This window comes from Heloderma suspectum, chromosome 4 (assembly GCF_057233095.1).
Source record: "Heloderma suspectum isolate Gila_16-S chromosome 4, 16-S_ref, whole genome shotgun sequence".
In the NCBI taxonomy this organism is placed as follows: domain Eukaryota; kingdom Metazoa; phylum Chordata; class Lepidosauria; order Squamata; family Helodermatidae; genus Heloderma; species Heloderma suspectum.
Window position 1 is genome coordinate 257,256,880 of NC_139461.1, and position 19,642 is coordinate 257,276,521.

Sequence of the window (19,642 nt, forward strand, 5' to 3'; positions counted from 1 at the left end):
CATGAGAAGACAGGATTAGGGCTGTACGAAAATTCCGCCACGGATCTCGGGGAGGCCAAATGCCAGCGCATTCGGCCCCCCGAAATCAGTGGCAGAATGGCCTGCCACCCCCCCGCCACCCCCCCCCCCCGGGACGAGACTTACCTTGGGTGGATCTTCCTGGCGGCGGCTGTGGCAGCGGGGCGGTGGCGGTGGCGGTGGCTGCGGCGGCTGGTCTTCCGACCGGTTGCCGCTGCTGCCATTTCCAGTTAAAAAAAAAAAACAAAACGTGATAGGCTACATAAAGATTTACGTAGCCTATCACGGCTAGGTTTAAAAAAAAAAAAAACTGTGATAGGCTACGTAAATGTTTACGTAGCCTATCACGGCTGACTTTTTAAAAAATAAAAAAAAGCGCGTACGCAAATGGCGGCGGCCATGGCCGCCGCCATTTGCATTCCTAATTTTGGCACGTCTTAGTCTATGTAAACATTTACATAGACTAAGACAGCGAAAATAAGGGGAACGCAAATAGCGTAGCGTCTACGCTATTTGCGTTCCCCTTATTTTTGCCGTCTTAGTCTACGTAAATGTTTACGTAGACTAAGACGTGCCAAAATAAGGAACGGCCGCTGCCATTTGCGTACGCACATTTTTTTTTTAAAGTCAGCCGTGATAGGCTACGTAAACATTTACATAGCCTATCACGGCTGACTGCAGGGACGCAAACGGCGGCGGCTATGGCCGCCGCCATTTGCGTCCCTGCTAGCCAGTGGCCGGATGTCCGGCTGCTGGCAGAGCCGGCCGGCGGCTCCGCAGAATCCCTGCGGAGCACAGCCGGCCGGCCAGGATTCCGGGGGGGGGGGGAGGAACGGAGCACCTCCCCCCCGGCGAGGATTCTGGGGGGAGGGACGGAACGCCTCCCCCCCAACCATAAACATAATCCGCGAAAGGTAAGTACCTTTCGTTCATCCCTAGACAGGATAGCCTGGAGAAGACGCTGATGCTAGGGAAAGTGGAAGGCAAAAGGAAGAGGGGCCGACCAAGGGCAAGGTGGATGGATGATATTCTGGAGGTGACGGACTCGACCTTGGGGGAGCTGGGGGTGGTGACAGCTGAGAGGAAGCTCTGGCGTGGGCTGGTCCATGAAGTCACGAAGAGTCGGAAGTGACTGACCGAATAAACAACAACAAACAACAATCAGTAAACAGCTTGTAGCTTCTCACCCCGAGGGTGCCATTTTTTTTAGCCTGAGCAATAAATAAACTTGTATTCTCACTTCCAGTAGGGTCCTTGGGGTGGGAACGATAATTGTTTTATGAGCTGTGCAGTCCATCTAAAATGGGGTTGTATAAAACTGGCATAGAGTCTGGCTCAGGCCTCCAATGGCTAGCCAATAAGAGACCTAATTTAACCAATGCGAGTTTTAAACGTTATATAAATGAGAGACTTGGCTCTTGTATTGATTTGATATGAATGGGCAAAGTCTTATTGGCTAAGCTGAGGCTATTCCTATGTTCATATACTTATTCCTAGTCACTTTTGGCTTACAGTTGATTGTGCAACTGATGTAATATTTGAGATGGCAGCCTGGCAAGGATACTATGGCTGTGTTTGGCTTAATAATGTGAGATATGAATGAGTCTTCCTGCAAATCAGCACTGGTGTCAAGGGTAGGCATGGTTGGGCACCTGCCAAGGGCCCACACCCCAGTAGGGGCCCACTGATAAGAGCCCCCTGGAGTTGCTCCTCCTGTTCATCATTGCAACCTGCTTGCTTATCTGCCTCTTGCTTTGGCCCAGACAACTGTGGGCCGGTAGATGCCACTGGTTCTCTGCCTGTCAAGCAAGCAAGTGGTAGCGAAGAGGAGGAGCAGGAGAAGGAAGACCAGCAGGTGAGGAAAATGGCAGTGAGAACATAGACTTATTGAGGGAGGGGGCCAATTGAGGGTGTCTTGTCCAAAGGCCATAAAATCCTGGAGCCAGTACTGCTGCAAATGCAGCCCTTTTCCTCCTCCCTTCTTGACGTACAGTTATTAACACTGGCAATCTTCAGTGAACGATAGTTCCCCATTACATACAAGTCAGGAAACTAGGGTTACCAGGTTTGGAACAAGCCAAGATCTTAAACCAGCTTCAAACCATGGTTTAAGATCCTAGCTTGTTCCAGACAGAGTTCTTATTTCTTGGTTCCGATGTAGCAGGAAACTACTGTTAATTGAAGACTTCCTGGATTATTGCAGCTGTATGTGAGGGATGTATGTACAGGCACAAGACTTGCCCATGGCTGAGCTTATTAAGCTGAGAGATGATGGTCCAGATACAGTCTATATGGCTCAGTTTAGACACTATGCTAAACCATGGTTTGAGCTTCCAAATGTATAGACGCTTAGTGTCTTAGAATTGTTTACCTGCTTTTTTCTTCTGTTCAGCACTCCAGTCACTAGGTCAAGTGGCCTCTTGAGGTGGAGCAACAACCACAACTATGGTTTGTCAATCCAGACAACATGCAATAGCAGCTATACCATAGTATCACAAGGCATGGTTTTAAAACCCACCTCAGGCCATGGATTCTTGTTTGCTGGCTGATCTCAAACCATGTTTTGTCAATTTATTCACCACATCAAACCCTAGCTAAGCATTCTTAACCATGGCTTGGGTTTTTTGTGACCCGAGCCTATGGCAGTAATCTTTAGCATTGTGTGTATAATGTAGTTCAAAAATGTATTCTTGCACAAATTTCATGGGTTATTTAAGACACTTGGATGCTGTTTTATGCATCCCACATAAACCAAGATTAATCCTAAATAGCTAGGGTCATTTGTGCTGTGGCTGAAAGAAGAAGCAGACGGATGCGCAAAAATTAAGGCAGCCTTGTACTTATCCCTTAGGATCTCCCCCTCCCTCCCCCACACAAACATCTGTGGATAAGCTCATAAAGATGGAGAGTCACAGCTTAATCTATATCTCAGTATTCGATTGCATTGCCTTTTTTACAGTTGCTCTGTGGCAAAGAATTTGCTTAAAATAAGCTTAATTTATACTTCCTGTATAATGTTTAGATTCTCTTAAAGCTTGAATATAGAACATCGTGTCTGGTATTTCCCTTTCTGGTATGTCCACAGTTAAGCCTTCCCCTCCTCTATTTCCAGTACAGAGCAGTAACCAAAATGAAGGAAGTGACTGTTGCTTACTCAGAGAAGTGTTCAAGTAGAAGAATAGACACACATAACAAGGGCCAAAACTTTTAACCCAAAGTGCATGTAAATACTGCTCTCTTTATTTGTGCACACCTAGAGAAGTTGCTCAGGAAAATACATTGCATGCTAACTGTGAGCCTTTTCATTGTTGTCAAGTTAATCATTGTATAAAGATGTAGGCATCTCTTGCCTCTAGACAGACAGCCACAAGAGATGCCTTCCTGGGTGCACCAAATTCTCTCTTATGCCATCTGTGATGCAGGTTTACTGCTTGTCATGTGCTATTAAATTTGAGGGATCTAAACCTGTATGTTAGTAAGCAAAGAAAATTGGCTGAAACTAGAATAGCGGAAGTGATAAAATGCTATCAATTAAGAACAAGTTCATACTTTGAACAACAAACCAAAGCTTTCTGTCATTCACAGGCTCTTATCATTATCTGAATATATATTTGCATTTATGTATGTTCAGGGTCCAGGGTTGCTTATAAACATTCTGTGTATGTGTGTGTGTGTGTCCGTGTGTCTGTGTCCAGCCCTGCTTATAGTGAGCATAACTCAAGCATAACACTTAACCATGGCTGGTGCTAACCATGGTTTAATACCTTAACTCTGGTTAAGATCCCAATTTTACAATGAAACCCTATCTTGCCAAGGAACGTACTGTATATAAGGATACAGCAACAAGAGAGGCTGGGAAATGGGATGAAGCATTGGTGTGGGAGGCAGAAGGCATTTTCTATGACCATTGGATAGTGCAGTATTTTATCACAACATCTGTAATAAGTGATGTATTTTGGCTTTAAGTGTTAAAGTGGATTTTCAGCCATTTTAAGTGAGACTAACGTATGAGCATGATCAAACTTAAGGGACTGACTTTAGTTATGCTGTTTGGCTTGGATTTGGCAAACCCAGGATCCTTAAATGTTTGAGTTCAGTTCCCTTCATTCAACTTCTGGTTTTCAATCCATTTTCAGAATTTTTTCTGCAGACATGAGCCCTCAGAATGTTACTTTAAGTAGGGAAGAGTCTGCGATGGTCAGGCCCTTGTCTATTATTTTATTTATTTATCAAATTTATATTCTACCTTTCCGCCAAAAAGGTGGCTAACAATATTAAAATACAGATAAAAGCAGAACATAAATCAATTAAAACACAGCAACAGAAAGAAGTAGACAGCACCCAACCAGTTAAAACCTCCTATAGCAACAAATCAGCTTGCATGCCAAAGGTCTGCCTAAATAAAAATGCCTATGCCCACTGGCAGAAGGATAAGAAATAAGGAGCCAACCAAGCCTCTTGGCAGGGAGTTCCAGAGCCTAGGAGCAGCCACTGAAAAGACTAGAACTGTAATTTGCCCAGCAAAGGATATTTCCTATTTGATAAGTTCTGGCTTAAGTGTTTATTGATCACTCTAGATTAGTCTGCCATGGCCCAACCCTTATCTTTCATGCTTAGTGTGCAGGGCTGGCCCTACTGTTAGGCAGGGTGAGGCAGCCGCCTGAGGCAGCCGCCTGAGGCAGCAGATGCTGGGAGACTGTAGCAAGGTGTTCAAGGAGGAAACGGTGTGCCTTGCAGCCTACTCTGCTCCTTGTATGTTCGCCTGCTGTCTTCAAGTTCAGTGGAGAACATTGTCCCATTGTCAGCGTGGAAGATAGATTCATTTGCCAGTCCAGTCAGCTTTTGTACATGGTATAAAAAGGGTGCCATCTTGTCCTTCACCTTAGGCAGCAAAATGTCTTGGGCTGGCCCTGATAATGTGTTTGTACCAGAAATTCTATTGTGGAAGGGGAGGATATTTGTCCAGTTAACATGTCCCCCTTTCAACCCAGTGTATTGCATGTGTTGTTGCCCTAGAGCTGCCTTCCCCAACCTGGTGCTCTCCAGAAGTGTTGGACTACAACTCCCATTGGCCATGCTAGCTCAGGATGATGGATGTTGTAACTAATACATCAGGATGGCACCCGGTTGGGTACAGCTGCCCTTGAGTCTTGGTTCCTTAATAACAAAAGAGGCTTTTCAAAACAAATTCGTCTCAGTCATCTGAGGAAGTAGGTGTGGTTCCATGAAAGCTTATGCCATAATATATTTGTTAGACTTTATGGTACCATGAGACTCCTACAGAATAACCTGGGTACCCCTCTGGAATTTGTTATGCCATAGAACCAAGTTGAATTAGTTGTGTACTGGGAAAATGCTTGCCACTTTTGAGTTTGTTCTGCTAGGACTTAGCAAAGTGTCTTTTCAGTTGCAGTTTTGGTGTCCTTGGATAGTTTCCCCCCTCCTTTTGAATCACCAAGCCCTTTGACCTTTTGTCCACATAACTCTAGTATTTCCTGTTTAGATAGTGTTATGCAGTTATATAGAGATTGATGGGAACTACACTGAACCATCTGAGTTTATAGTGAGGTGCAGATTCTGTATTATGGCTTTTCCCAAATATGCACCATTCAAGGACTCTGCTGATATTGGGAAAAGAGAGGCATGGGATAAAGAGAGAACTATGTTCTGCTGCCTCCCCTGAAAGTTCCTGGCAATCCTGTCTAAAGTCCAACCAGCAAGAGCTTAAATGTGTTTCTGACAGACTAGGTCGAAGTGGTTGGGTGTTTCTGGTGTTGCAGGGACTATGTTGCTTACCCCATGCTAATGTGACCCAGCTAAACCTGGGAAGCATTTTGCAGTTGGATGGCCAAAGAATCCTCTGCATTCCCGGAAAGTAAACAAAAGAAAGGGATGGCCAGGCTGAAGACCTTCCAGAATAACTGAGTTGACACTGTCAAGTACCTCAGCCAGGCTCCCTGGCAGTTCTGCCTGAACGCGGTGGACATGCTTGAGCATTCTGCACCTGCTCTTGTAATGATGTTTGTCATTTCTGCCAAAAGCTTTATAGCAATTGCTTAATTAAACTTTCCGACATCCCTGGGCGGAAATGAGGCCAGGTGGTGGTATTCTGCACATACGGGAGCCAAAGCTGAGAGTTGCAAGTGCAAAAGCGATGCCTGACTCCATCAGATCAGTGGTTGGCTTAGTATGGCACCAGTGTTACCAGTTGCATGTTGTAGATCAGCTGGGTGGGAATTATGAGTTGCAGTCCAACACATCTGGAGGGCACCAGGTTGGGTCATACCTTCATAGCATGTTGTTTCTGTCACACTCCCATTTCTTTTTAAATGACAACAGGGCTGGGCGCTTCAGGTGGCAGATACTGGGCGGTGGCAACAAGATGTTGGAAGAAAGAGCTGTGTGCCAAGCAGCCTGCCCTGTGTCCCCTAAGCTAGCCTGCTGTCTTCAGGTGTGGTGGAGGATGCTTTTCCAACACTAGTGTTTGAAGTAATATTCAGTTGCCTTTCCAGATGGCTTCTGTGCATGGAATGGGGGGGGGGGGTTGCCATCTTGTTCTTCATGTCAGGAAGTAAAATGTCTTAGGCTGTCCCTGAATGAAAGGAATTCTGCAACAACTTTCTAAAAAATGTGCCTCCTATTTTAGATAATGTGAAATAAAAGCAGGAAATAACACAATGATAGTGGTATAAATAATGTCCAACATGCCCCAAAAGTTATCAGTGCACTTCAATTCCGCTGTAAAGCAGTACCTTAGATCTAGCCCTGGTTGCAGTGCAGATCTGAAACGGCAGCCCGTTGGGCAAATTTTGACAGTTGGATTCGGATCTATGCTAATGCAAATACAAGCAGTGATACAGAGGTTAGTGAAGGCATGGCCAGGGTCTAGAGCTTGCCTAGGCAGGCTTTTAAAAAATGAATGGGGGATCTCTGTGCTGTTGAAGCCGTCTTGGGCACGCACAGCTAGGTTCAGATTTGTTTGGATCCTGTCCTCAGGCTTTGCCTCTGAACTCTCAGCAGTCTAACGTTTGGGAACTCCCTCGGTGAGGGTGTCTTAAGTTCATTGCCGTTGGTGCTTATGATTTCCACAGATGTGTTTTGTCGCCTAGATTTTTATAGTGAAGCCTGGATTTAAACCCTCTATCAATGAGCAAGTCTGGCAGTTTGTTAAAATAAATAAATTCTCAGACTTGTCTAGCAGTAAAAGTCATCCAAAATTCCTATCTGTTAGCAGAATGCTTTTACTATCTGCTTGGATAGTTGTCTCGTTTTTACTGATGGTCGGGCTCAGTTACTAGATACGTGACACATTTTCTCCCAAGGTGTCTCCCTGGCCAAGAGTGGGCCTCCTGACTTCCCGGTCCCCAATACTACATCCTGTGTACACCACAATGTCAAGCTAGACAGACAGCTATTCAAAAGATGCCTTTGCAAGCCATTCTTTCAAGAAGAACCAATGTTGTCATTGTTCAGAACTTCAGTGCTCTTTCCATAGCTGCCAGCCAGCAGAGTAATTGGCAGAACGGTTGACTCAAATGCCTGCACAAGCAGAGAATTGTTATCCTCCTCATGACCTACCAACTAAATGACACACAGACTAGAACACCACTGAAACACTTGAGCAATTGCATTTGTGGCCATTATCGGTGTTCAGACATCTATATGTGCAGCTAAAAGGAACTACTGCCACAGATGGATTAGATTTGACCCACTGGATTGTGTATCTGTGCTGCCTAGTCAGGCATCAAGCTTTTTTCTTAAGAAACCCCAATCCTGGAATGGCAGCACAGGGATGTGGGTTAAGAAAGCTGGGAGGAGGAAGGTCAATACCAGTTTTTTTAAATTTGGAAGAGTTTGGTACCAGTTGTCACAAGTTTTCCTTGAGATAATAGAGCAGCTTCTCTCACTTGAGGCCAGATCCGCCATCAGCAGCATAACTGGGCATTCCTGCCTGTTATGGGTGGTTTTGAAGGCTACTCTGTAAATATGAGATACTACACAGCTAATATTTGGCCCCTTATCTTACGTGCTTTGTAAAACTGGCAGCTTCCCTGCATCCTAGAAAGGTGTTGGTTATAGTGAAGTTCATAAGACATAAATCTTTTAACATGACATTTAAGGTTATTTTGAAGGGGTTTTAACGGAAAATATCTGTACTTTATACTGTATAGAATGTGTAAGTCTCTACACAAGGTACACTATTGTATGATTACAGAGGACTAATCTGCACTTCTGCTCATTAATATTTCTCTAATGGGAATGTTTTGTTTCATCTTCACCTCTTTCTCCATAAACTGCAAATAGGGTAGGGTTTGCATTTCACCTGTCTAATGAGCTCTTTGTCTCAATTAGTTGACTGATCAATTGGTCAGGTAATGTGAAATAATATTCCAAAACATCAATTTTTGTTAGAACAGAGGGAATTATGGTAACTGCAGAAACAACAGTATTCCCCTGAAGACTCAAGAGTCCAGTTTCTTCCAGAAGCTTAACAGTGTTCCAGGCCAAATCATACAGAGGCTGCTTCTCCCCAGAGCAAATACAGTGCACTCAGTAGTCTTGACTCCTGGGAACTTTGAACTGTGCCATCTGTTCTTTACCAATATTCTGCCAGCAAGGGCTAAGTGCCTCTGAGCATGTGAAGTGTGTCTTTCCTCTGTGAAAGGAATGCTTCCTTGCTTGTTTAGTGACTAGAATTTGGTGTACTTTGCCCTCTCTTCATTCTGCTTGCCTGCCTATGGTGACATGGGTCCCACTAGATGCTGCATGGCCTAGAATAAGATGTCAGGTAGTCATTAGATTTCATAGGGGAAGGGTTTGTCATTTTGTCCAAAGTGGGCAAATGATGGTTTGTGCAAAGCATAGTTTGCCCACAAACCAGGATTGCAAATGAGAAGGAGGGCAAGGGAGCATTACAACCTGGGGCAGCATAGGATTTGTTCATGTAATATCAAACCATAGTTTGATGTTTCATCTGATTAGCCCTGTTCTGGTAGTGTGCTCTCTCAGACCTTCACTTCTTCCTGCCCCTCTCCACATCCATTATACTCTGTACCTAGCAGTGGGTGAACATGCAATTTTAGAATTCGTTGAGGTTCTCTGAATTCTTCCTGGAAGCTTGTTTCACCTCATTTGCGCTCCTGAACATGAGCGTTTGATTGGGAAAAATGTTTGATGGGGGAAAATGTGCATTTTTAAAAGTGCGTGATTTCTCTCACTTGAAAAACACACACACATCCTGACCAAGAATGCACATTTTCCTCCATAGGCTGAAGTATGAAAATGCAGATTTGGGGGGAATTTACGCAAGTGCGCATATGCATATTTTTGGAAGTGTGCATTTGCACAAGAGCTCACTTCCAAATGTGAATTAAAGTTCAGGAAATTGCAAACATTTCATGAGAATTGCATTCCTGCTCACATTCAGGGTTGTGAACGGGGTATATTCGCATGATTTGTGAACAGGAAAAAAATTCTCATATATCCCTATCTTTATCTACCAACATGAATTTCCATTTGGTTTGTCTATTGTACTTGACTCCTAGTACAGCAGGCACACTTGCTAACAAGCTCTTTTTAAAAATTTAAATGTGCTTTAGAGGGTTTTAAAAATTGCTGTAGAGGGGGTGACAAGCTAGTTCACCCAACCCATGCACTGCATGAGTCAGTCCAGGTAGCCAAGCCTAATTTAGTGTGTACAATGCTATCAAATGCATTGCGCTGTAATCAATTGTGGACTAGAGCCTACTTCATCAGATGCATATGCTGTAGGTTAGACATATATATATACATATCTTAAGTACACAGAGAAAGTTTTTAAAAAAAATAAAATGAGGCAAAATGATCAAGTGATGTCACATAGTTACATAGTGAATACTGTGCAAAGCACAAATGAATACAGAATCAAATCAAATGAATGCAAAATCCAGTCAATGTGGATGTGATGTACTCCTGACAAGGAACTGCTGGTGATGAATAGGTTTAACAAAATCACTTGTGGAAATAAACACTTAAAGAGGAACAGTTACTTTCTGTACTGAGCAAGAGATTCCAGGATATCTTGAGATGAAATTCTCCTGCATCAAACTTGCTATGGTTTTCTAATTCTCCATCTTCACCTTGGAGTCTCCCTTTGAAACTACTTTTGTTGGAGCAGTATAGGTTCATGGTCTGCTACAGAAAACTGACATGTTTCCGAACGGGTTTCTGGGTGCCACCATTTTTAATCTCTTTGCTTAGAGACTGACCTTTTTGGTCTATGTAAATGGCAGAAGGGCATTGTTAGCAAATGATGGCATATATCACATTATGAGATGTACAAGTGAATAAGCCCTTGGTGGTATGACTGACGTTGCTTGGCCCCATGATAGTATTGCCAGAGTAGATATGGAAATTAAATTGGCACTGGGATTTGTTGCTGTGCTTTGTATCTCCATTATGTATTGCAATCTTTCTGATGAGCAACTGCTTTGGAGTGGAAGATTGTTGTAAGAAAGGACAAGTATGCTTGCTACCCAAAGACTGTGAGAGGGAAGGATCATTGTTCAAGGTGGGCTATAGATCCCCAGTGAGATGGAGAGATTTTAGATGAAAGCTGCAAGTGACAAATTGTCTTTTCTTGCTCTTTCTGCTGGGCTCTTTCCATAGTTGATGACTCCTGATTTCCACTATGGCTTTGTCGTCCATCTGGTGTATTTTTTTTCCCATTTTGTCTGGTTAGTATTGTATTTTTAAGAATGCCTGATGTAAATCCTGCAGGTGTTGGTCTCTGAAGGACTGGACAAATGTTTATACGGGTTGGCTGCTGCTGATGCATAATGTGGTATGCTCTGGGTCAGGAATAGGCTACCTCTTTTGACCCATGAGCTCATTTGGCAATTTGGCTGTTCAACATCTATTTGACCTTTGGGTGACATCATTAGAAGTTTTGGGGTGGGGTGTGACCAGTACGCTGATGATACTCATCTCTGTTTCTCCTTGTCATCGGAGTCAGCTGAGGCAGTGAAGGTGCTGGGCCAGTGCCTGGAGGCTGTAATGGGCTGGATGAGGGCCAATAAACTGAAGCTAAATCCTGACAAGATGGAAGCTCTGTGGATTGGTGGTTCCCGAGTCTGGGAATTGGGTAAGCGACCTGTCCTGGACAGAGTTGCACTCCCTCTGAAGGAGCAGGTGCATAGCTTCCTAGATCCATCCCTGTCACTGGAGCCCCAGGTGTACTCTGTGGCCTGGAGTACTTGGTGCAAGCTTTGGCTGATCTGCCAACTATGGCCTTTCCTGGATAGGGATAACCTAGCCACAGTAGTACAAGCACTGGTAACTTCTCAATTAGTCTACTGCAATGTACTTTACGTGGGGCTGCCCTTAAAGAAGACTTGGAAGTTGCAGCTAGTGCAAAATGCAGCAGCTAGACTGCTGACTGGAACATCTTATAAAAATCATATAACACCAGTTTTAAAGAGATTGCACTGGCTGCCAATATGCTTCTGGTCAGAATGCAAGATTTTGGTGATGACATTTAAAGTGCTAAACAGCTTGTGACCTTGATATTTGAGGGAGTGCCTCTCCCTATATATGCCTGCCCAAGGACTGAGATCTTTTGGAGGGGCCCTCCTCTGTGTCCCACCAGTGCGAGACATACACTATGGTGGGACTTGGGAGAGGGCCTTCTCTGCTGTGGCACCCCGGTTGTGGAATGCTCTCCCCTTGGAGGCCCGATTGACTCAGACATTGGTTTTATTTTGGTGCCAAGTAAAAACATGGCTTTTTACCAAAGCCTTTGAGGGCTAAATTATTCCCTAAAGTCGCACACTGTTTTAACTGTTTTATTGTTTTAGATTTTAACTGGTATTAGCTTGTTTAATAGTTTGATATGTTTTAGGTGTTTAAATTATTGTTTTATACTGTTTAAACTGATTTTATCTGTATACTGCCCTGAAATCTTAATGATATAGGGTGGGATACAGATGTTTTAAATAAAACAAATAATAAATAACATTTGAGAAACTGTCCTGGACACCACAACAAAATGAGTGACCTGCAGAGGAAAGTATCAGCCTGCAACTACCTGCCATCTTGGATTTCCTAAGAATGTAACTGAACCCCATGTTTGGCCCAGAAGCATTCATGGGAAAAGAGGATGGGAGCAGTTAGAGGCCTTCACTTTTATTTCAAGCAATCCCAGCTGCCAGTAATAAACTTTGGTATTTAAAAAAAATAAAAAGTGGGAGGACACCTTAGCGGGCACCAAAAAAGGTAGCACACTGGTGCCTGCAGGTTCCACACTGCCTACCCCTGCTCTGGGTGATAGCTGGAAGTATGTGGGCATATATAGCAATAACTTGGTTTCCAGGATAATGTCCCACACATAGCTGTACCACATAATCCAGAAAGGGGATCTGCTGCATGGAATATTCCATGCTTAGGTTAATGGTGGCAATCACTGAAGTCCTGTTCTACATGATCACTTCTGGCTGAAGTTACCAGAACAGTGTCACAGTGGTTAAAAAAAAAAAGGACTTGTGTACATAACTATATGTCTTATATCGACAACGTTAATTTTTAATAAATTTTTCACATTACATTTCTGGGGATATCAACAAATGTAAGAGGTATGGTTGGGAAGCTCATAAAACTTGTGGCAAAGTTGGATTGTGATCTCTCCAAAAGAACTACGGTGCTTTAATCCTGTAGCTTTTGCTTTTCTGAATCCTTACTTGGGAGCAAAGCTATCTTGGGGAGGGCTGAAAAGATAATAAGCAAATGATGTCATTGCTTGGCCAGGCTCTGTTGTTGGGGCAGCGAGGGCTGGTTTATAAAGTCAACACTGTTAAAATGTTTATCGTTGGTTTTGTCATTTTCCTTATTTGTCGAGTAATCCTGAAGAGAATGAAAGGTTTTCTGGTGCAGCTTAGTGAGTAGAGAGATTTCCATAAAAAGGCACAGACATTGCTTTGAGGAGCAGAAAGGTTTCTGAGTTGGCAATGGCAAGTGAGGCCTGACCTTTTACAGAGAGAAAATATTGACCTAAATCATTCCCTATTGGGGATGGCAAAGCAATCTTGGTCTCTTGCAATTCACTACTATAATTTTCTTGCTTAATTGCACATACCTTTCTGCAATTGAGTGTGAAAAAATAAATTGCATTAGCAAGTATTAATGTGTTTGAGGGTTGAATGTTAAGGAAGGCCTCCTTAGCCAGTGTTCACATCTAGCTGCCTTATGTGTCACTGCAGCAAAGTTTAACGTATCAGAACAGTGTTGATGCCATTTGTGTCAAATAACAGAAAATATAATTTTTGCATTATTTCTCTGTGTATTTCAGAGGGCTGAGGAGGTCTTTCAGTGCTTTGGTTCCTTTCATTGCTACTTGTTGCTCTTTAATCATTGTCACTGTGCCCTTTACAGTGAATTCCCCCCTCCTTGAAATTCAGTTCTTACCCATTCTCCTCCCCAGCCTCCAATATTTTGGGAGCAAAAAATCACTATGCTTACTTTGAAATTTCATGCATGAAGTGGCCTGGTTCAGACTTGACAATCCAGGAGTGTATTTCCATGCTATCAGCTTCACCTGGCTTGCAATTTTGTTGCGATGTTTCCCCAATTGTATCTGCTGCTTTTCCAGTTTCCACAGTGCTTAAAGTCCCAGCTTATCATCTCTGTAGCCTGGGGCCCTGTGCTGTTTCCACTGAGCTCTAATCGAATCATTTTCTTGATGGTTGGATGGAGTCTGGGTTGGGTCTGATTACCTCATCTGTGTTCCTGCTTCCTCCTCTTGCTCAGTTCCCCCTCCCTCTCCCCTTTCACTGACAGAAACATACTTCTGGGTTGGGTATGGGGTTTGGAAGTGAACGTCATCAGACTGGCAGGGGCTGCTGAACCTGTCAGAGAGGCTCCCCTCTCAAGGCTGTACTCCCCTTAATGGCAATCTCGGGAACAAGCTTTATTGATCGCAATGGGAGTTACTTCTGAATAGATTTCATGGATGTATGCCCGATTCCACCCATTCTTTTTTCCTTTCCCTCTAAATAACAGGCTACCGCATTAGGAGGCACCCCTAAGGCTACTGCATTAGCGGGCACACGCTAAGTTGCTATCTCATTATCACACTGTTGCGCAAGTCTTCCATCAATATGCATACCCTCCATGTCAGTATGTTGCTATGACTCCCTCACTCAATTGCGAAATAGCACTAACTTGTATTTGCACTGTCGCGTGATAGCGCATTAGTCCAGGGGTGCCTGCTGACTCCTATTGAGGTCAAGGGGAGTTGTTCCGGAAAATGTGCTATCGCGTGATAGGGCAAAGACATGTTAGTGCCATTTCGCAATTGAGTGATAGTGATATCGCCATAAGAAGGTACTGACATAGAGGGTGTACATATTGATCGAAGACCTGCGCAATAGTGTGATAATGAGATAGTGACTTAGCGTGGAATGTGGAAACTAGACTCTGATGCTTGCAGCATCAATTCCCTGGTCCAAACGACACAAAGGAATATTAGCTGTGGATCCTCCCCACGTGTAGTTCTGGGGAAGTAACCTGAGATAAACTTGATTTTCAGGCTATAGTGGGAGTACTTGCTTGCCCGTGATAGCAGGCTATACGCACTAGTGTTCTAGTGCTTATTTTCGAAGTTTTAGAAGTTGGTCCCTCAGCATCCTGTTCCAAAACAGTGATGAAACTTCCGGAAAACAGGGAGGAAAAGGGTTGGGTCACTGAGGTCATGAGCAACACACCCACAAACACCGGCTACACGCCCCATGGGCAGGACTGTGATACCAAACCCAGTGCGATTGTGGAGACAGGTCAGTAATGGAGCCGAACTAAGCTGGAAAAGTCGGACTATAACCAGTCTCAGAAGAAGCAGTTTTTCTGCAATAAAATGCGGGGCTGGGGCTGAATGGCCATGATGTCCTGGAAACACAGAGACCTCACTGTGCAGCCAGGTTGGAGTAAATAGCTGGTGGAAACACAGCTCTGGTCAAATTATGCCATTGTTTCTCAGCCCAGGGATTAGGATTGTGCCCTTCTTGCCCCTCCCCTTGGGTGCCCAGCTTCAGCAAAGCTAATTTTGTTCTTGAACTGCAGCTTCCTGTGACATCTGTCCTTTAAGAGCTCCCTCGATCTAACCCAGGTCTATATATCTGTTTTTGGGATGCTGTGAGGCTCAATGAAACATTGATCATAAAAGCATTTTAAGGAACTCCTTAAGTATTGCTGTTTTTCTGGATGGCGATTCTGATGCTATGATTGCTCGCACAGGATAATAAATGTTTGCCAGTTGCTGCTAGACATTTGCGTGCATGGCTTTTAGTTAGATCCACCCTATGCATATCTACTCAGACGTAAGCCCTATTGCAGGGATGGGGAACTTCAGGTTTAGGGGCCAAATCCAGCTCTCCTGGGGTCCCAATCTGGTCTTCAGGGGTTCCCCAGACAACCAGGCCTGCTTACCTGGCCCCATCCTCTGTCTCCCAACCGCCGCTCATTTGGTAGTTTCCTGGTGCTGTTTTTCCCTCCATTCCAAAAGGTTGAAATACCTGTCCTAACTAACCGCCCTTACTGGCTACAAGATGCAATTTTATTGGGGTGTGTGTTGTATTTTGGGCCCTCCCCTTTTGCCTTTGGCTTCCCAGCACTGGAATGTGGCCCCCAAGAGTTTCTGCAAACTTGAACTCAGCCCTTGGGCTGAAAGAGGTTGCCTACCCCTGCCCTAAATGGGACTTACTCCCAGTAAGTATGTACAGGATTGCAGCCTTACCCATGTTTTTCCCCATATCTAGTCTTGGGATGCCGTGAGGCTCAGTGACACAGTGATCGCAGGTAAGCTTTATGACTAATGTAACAATATTAGGTAGAAAGTTAAGGAGATTCAGATATGACTTTAGGCCCTGATATGGTATATCTCTGGCTTATCTCTGGTATATCTTTGAATACAGAGTATATCTCTGGCTTGCTCACCCACACGTACCCACATAACCCTTACAATCCCACTCACTTTACTTGGTGGCAGAGGGAGTGGGTAGGTCTCTACCTCCAGCAGTGATCCATGTGCCAGGACTCTGGTTGGGTGTGCTACTCGCATGTCTGCTGCCACCAGTTAAAAGTCATCAGGGAATGATCTGCTGCTGCAGTAGCCAGATAAAATGGGAATGCTGGTCTCATTGCAGGTGTTGGGGGAGGAATTTAGACCCCATTGCACCCATGACCTCGTTGGGTCTGAAATGGGCTTGTAATTGACCTCAGAAACAGATGAACTATATTTGTGTGCATGTGCATCTGTGCGCGTGTGTGTGAGTATCATTCACCCATCTCTAGTACCAGCTGGATCTATTCCTTTTCCTTTATGCAAAGGAATTGTAATATTACTGTTATTTAAGTGTCTTGAGGATGGTTCATAGTAATAATAAAAAGCATTTTTGAAACACTGGAAAACAAACTCTTCATGTATATACCAGATTAGACTTTTAATTTATGTGCACTGGCACCCCAGGGGACCCCCCCCCCTTGCTACATTTAATAAAGTGGACTAATTTGGTGGAGGGTAGTGGTTGTAAACTTTTCCCTGGATTTTTATTGTATTTTTTTCTCCTCCATTGTTTTTGCTATCTCATGTTTGATTGCTACAAACCAGCTGCATGTTCATAAACCAGCTGTATCAGTGGAAACCTGGGTTGTTGTTGTGTCTTGTGTGTTATATTTACTTTCATGAAAAGCAGTATAATTGTTGGAACAAAGATTCAGTATCCTACTTAGAAAGAACATGCACGTGTTGAAAGCTTGTGAACCTAGCTAGTTGAAATGTGTAGGCAGAGAATTGTAGAATTCTGTAAGAGATACTCTGCTGGAGTTATTTTGTAAAAAAGAAAGAAAGAAAGGAAAAGAAAAAAGTGTGTTTTGCTTTGGTGGTATTATTATTATTAATATTATTATTATCTCTGTTATCTGTAATGTTGATAACATTTCTTTCAATGTAACAGTATTACATGAGGCTTTTATGTATTGTCTGTACACTATTTAACATGCCTGGAATTAAACACATTTTCCTATCATCTCCATGTTGTATAAGGGTTTGGTGTTTTTTAAAAAAATACGTTTACTATTAGGAACAAAAGAAGCTGCCTTATACTGAGTCATACTATTGGGCCATCTAGCCCAGTATTCTTGATACTGACTGGCAGCGGCTCTCTAGAGCTTCAGGCAGGATTTTTTTGGTCCTACCTGGAGATGTTAGGGATCAAACCTGGGACCTTCTGAGTGCAAAGCATGTGCTCTGTCATTGAACTATGGCCCCTCCCTAATTACCTCTCTCGGTTCTGGAGAGAAGATAAATAACTACACTAATAGGTTCCCAGTGAACCAATGGTTGATACATTTGACTTCCAACACTAACAGCTAGGAATTCAAAACCTGTTAGTCTGCACACTGCCTGGTGTTTCTGCATCCAGGGTTTCATAACTGTAGTCACCAGGTTGTCATTGGTGACCATGAATTGCTTGTGGCAAGTGTCTGTACATGAGAAACCTGTTCCCTCCCACATGTTCCCCATGCATTGCAGAGAACTTGAAGGAGGGAAGGGTGTCTTTTTCTGTGCCTGGTGGGGGAGAGAAGAGCCAACCCCTTTGGCTGAGTGAGTGTCTACAAAGCCTTACAGAAAGTTGCCCTGTCCCAACCTTGATTCTTCTCTGTCTGTTAGACTTAAGGGAGAGATGATGGTGGGGCCATCACAAATAAATACCAGGGCAGCTGTGTGCTGCTACAAACTGGTATCTTAACAGTTACAAAGCTTGTCAAGAGGAATAGCTGCATCACACTCTTTGTCTACCATTGGCCAAACTGATATACCTTTCTTAATGATGACCTTTACAAGTGAATGCAGAGATATCACAGCAGTCTGGGGAAAATCCTTGTATGGTTAGTAACTGTTACATTATATTATTTCATACAGAGCGACCTTAACTCTCATTACTTCGTTCTCTTTTTCAGACTGTCAGTATTTGAATAGACCACATCATGCGTGAGTACAAGCTAGTGGTCCTTGGCTCAGGCGGCGTGGGGAAGTCTGCTTTGGTGAGTTCCATCTTGATGACGATGATGATAATAATAATCCCACTCCCCTTTTTAAAAAAATTAGTCCTGTCAAAAATGCAGTCTTGGAATCCTCAAGCCTGGCTGTGAATTCCATAGTTAATAGTCAAGATATTTGCATTCCAAGCACTCAGCAAAGAAATGAGTGGTACTTGCCTTGGAATTAGTGTAGGAGTCAAGAGTGAATTTAAGTGCTGAAGTGAGTTCAACATTTTAAAAAATCACCCTCAGATTCTGCAGCCAGAAAACGTGCATTCTGTAATTGGAATATTTAGACTAGGGATATCCAACTTCAGTTTTCACTGGGGCTGCTTTATTCTCTGAAGTGGTCTGAGCAATGAAACTTGAGTGTCTTACGCAGCACAAGCTGAACTTGGCATGAGTGGACAGATTGCCTCCGTAAAGGTTGTGCTGTCTAGCAATAATGACTTCAGAATTATGATGCAGATGTGCTCAGATATAGCATTACATACAACTATAAAACTATACAACATCCAAGAGAAGTCACAATGTTTCAGCACATCTTGATTACAATTTGGGAGGAGCACCAGGACCAAATAAAATTGAGCTGGGGGCCACAGTTGGCCCAGGAGAAACCAGTTGGCCATCCCTAATATAGGCTAATCTGTCAGGGTCTGCATTTTTTGTCAAAACTTGTACTACAGAGGGGTGCAAAACCTCTTTGGTTCAATTTCAGAGATGCTCTCAGGGGTTGCATTCCAGTGATGGACAGGACTAAAGGCAAGGGTGTGTGGCCAGAAACAAACGGGGCAGGATCAAAATACCAAAAATGCAAGCATATTTTATCTTAAACCTTGTACTGCCAATAACCTAAGCCAGGGATCCCCAATGTGGTGCCTATGGGCACCTCCAGTGGTGCCCACAAAGCTCTGCCCTCCCTGCCCCCTTCAAAAAAATTGTGTTTTTTTTTTAAATTGGAAAATGTTAGGAAAATCATTCTCTCCCTTTCTAGCCTTGCTCTTTCTCTCCCCTCTACCTTGCTATTTCCCCTTCCCTCCTAGCCTCTAGCCTCACTATTACCCCCCAAGCTCTTTAGCTCACTGTTTCTCCTCCTCCAAGCCTCTAGCCTTGCTCATTCTCTACCCCTTTGCCTTGCTGTATCCCCCTTCCTCCCAGCCTCTCCCCATTTCTTTAACTTTCTGTTTCTCTTCCATTCCAGCCTCTACCCTTGCTCTTTCTCTCACCTCTACCCCTCTGCCTTGCTGTTTCCCCCTCCTTCCCAGTCTCTAGTCTCACTATTTCTTTCCTCTGCCCCTCTTTAGCTCACTTTTGACTAGCCAGGCCCCACAGTAGCCATTATGCGACTAGCCTCATCCTCTGTGGGAACCATTTTGTGGTGGTGCCCCCAGCGGTTTCTCAAATTCCCAAATGTGCCCAGGGGGACAAAGTGCGGAACCACCTGAGATTTGGGGAAGGAGGAGTGGCCCTCTGAGGAACCCCAGGTTCCTTTTGACCCCAGATTTGACTGCTCCCCCCCCCCCCGAGTGTACTGCTTGGTGCAGTTTATTGCACATGG

The 19,642-nt window shown here is 43.9% G+C and overlaps 1 protein-coding gene across 17 annotated transcripts in view; it reads left to right on the forward strand.

The window, feature by feature from the left end:
- Window positions 1–19,642, forward strand: part of RAP1A (RAP1A, member of RAS oncogene family) — a 137,832-nt gene that overhangs the window by 87,614 nt on the left and 30,576 nt on the right. For 14 of the 17 annotated variants that reach the window (XM_084853440.1, XM_084853436.1, XM_084853438.1 and 11 more), the window contains one exon: window positions 18,004–18,087. In XM_084853440.1, the coding sequence (XP_084709566.1) occupies window positions 18,031–18,087 (57 nt within the window). In that variant the 5' untranslated portion in view covers window positions 18,004–18,030. Of the gene's footprint in view, window positions 1–18,003; window positions 18,088–19,642 lie in introns of those variants that run through there. The other 3 variants (XM_084853448.1, XM_084853447.1, XM_084853449.1) reach the window with 1 other exon arrangement.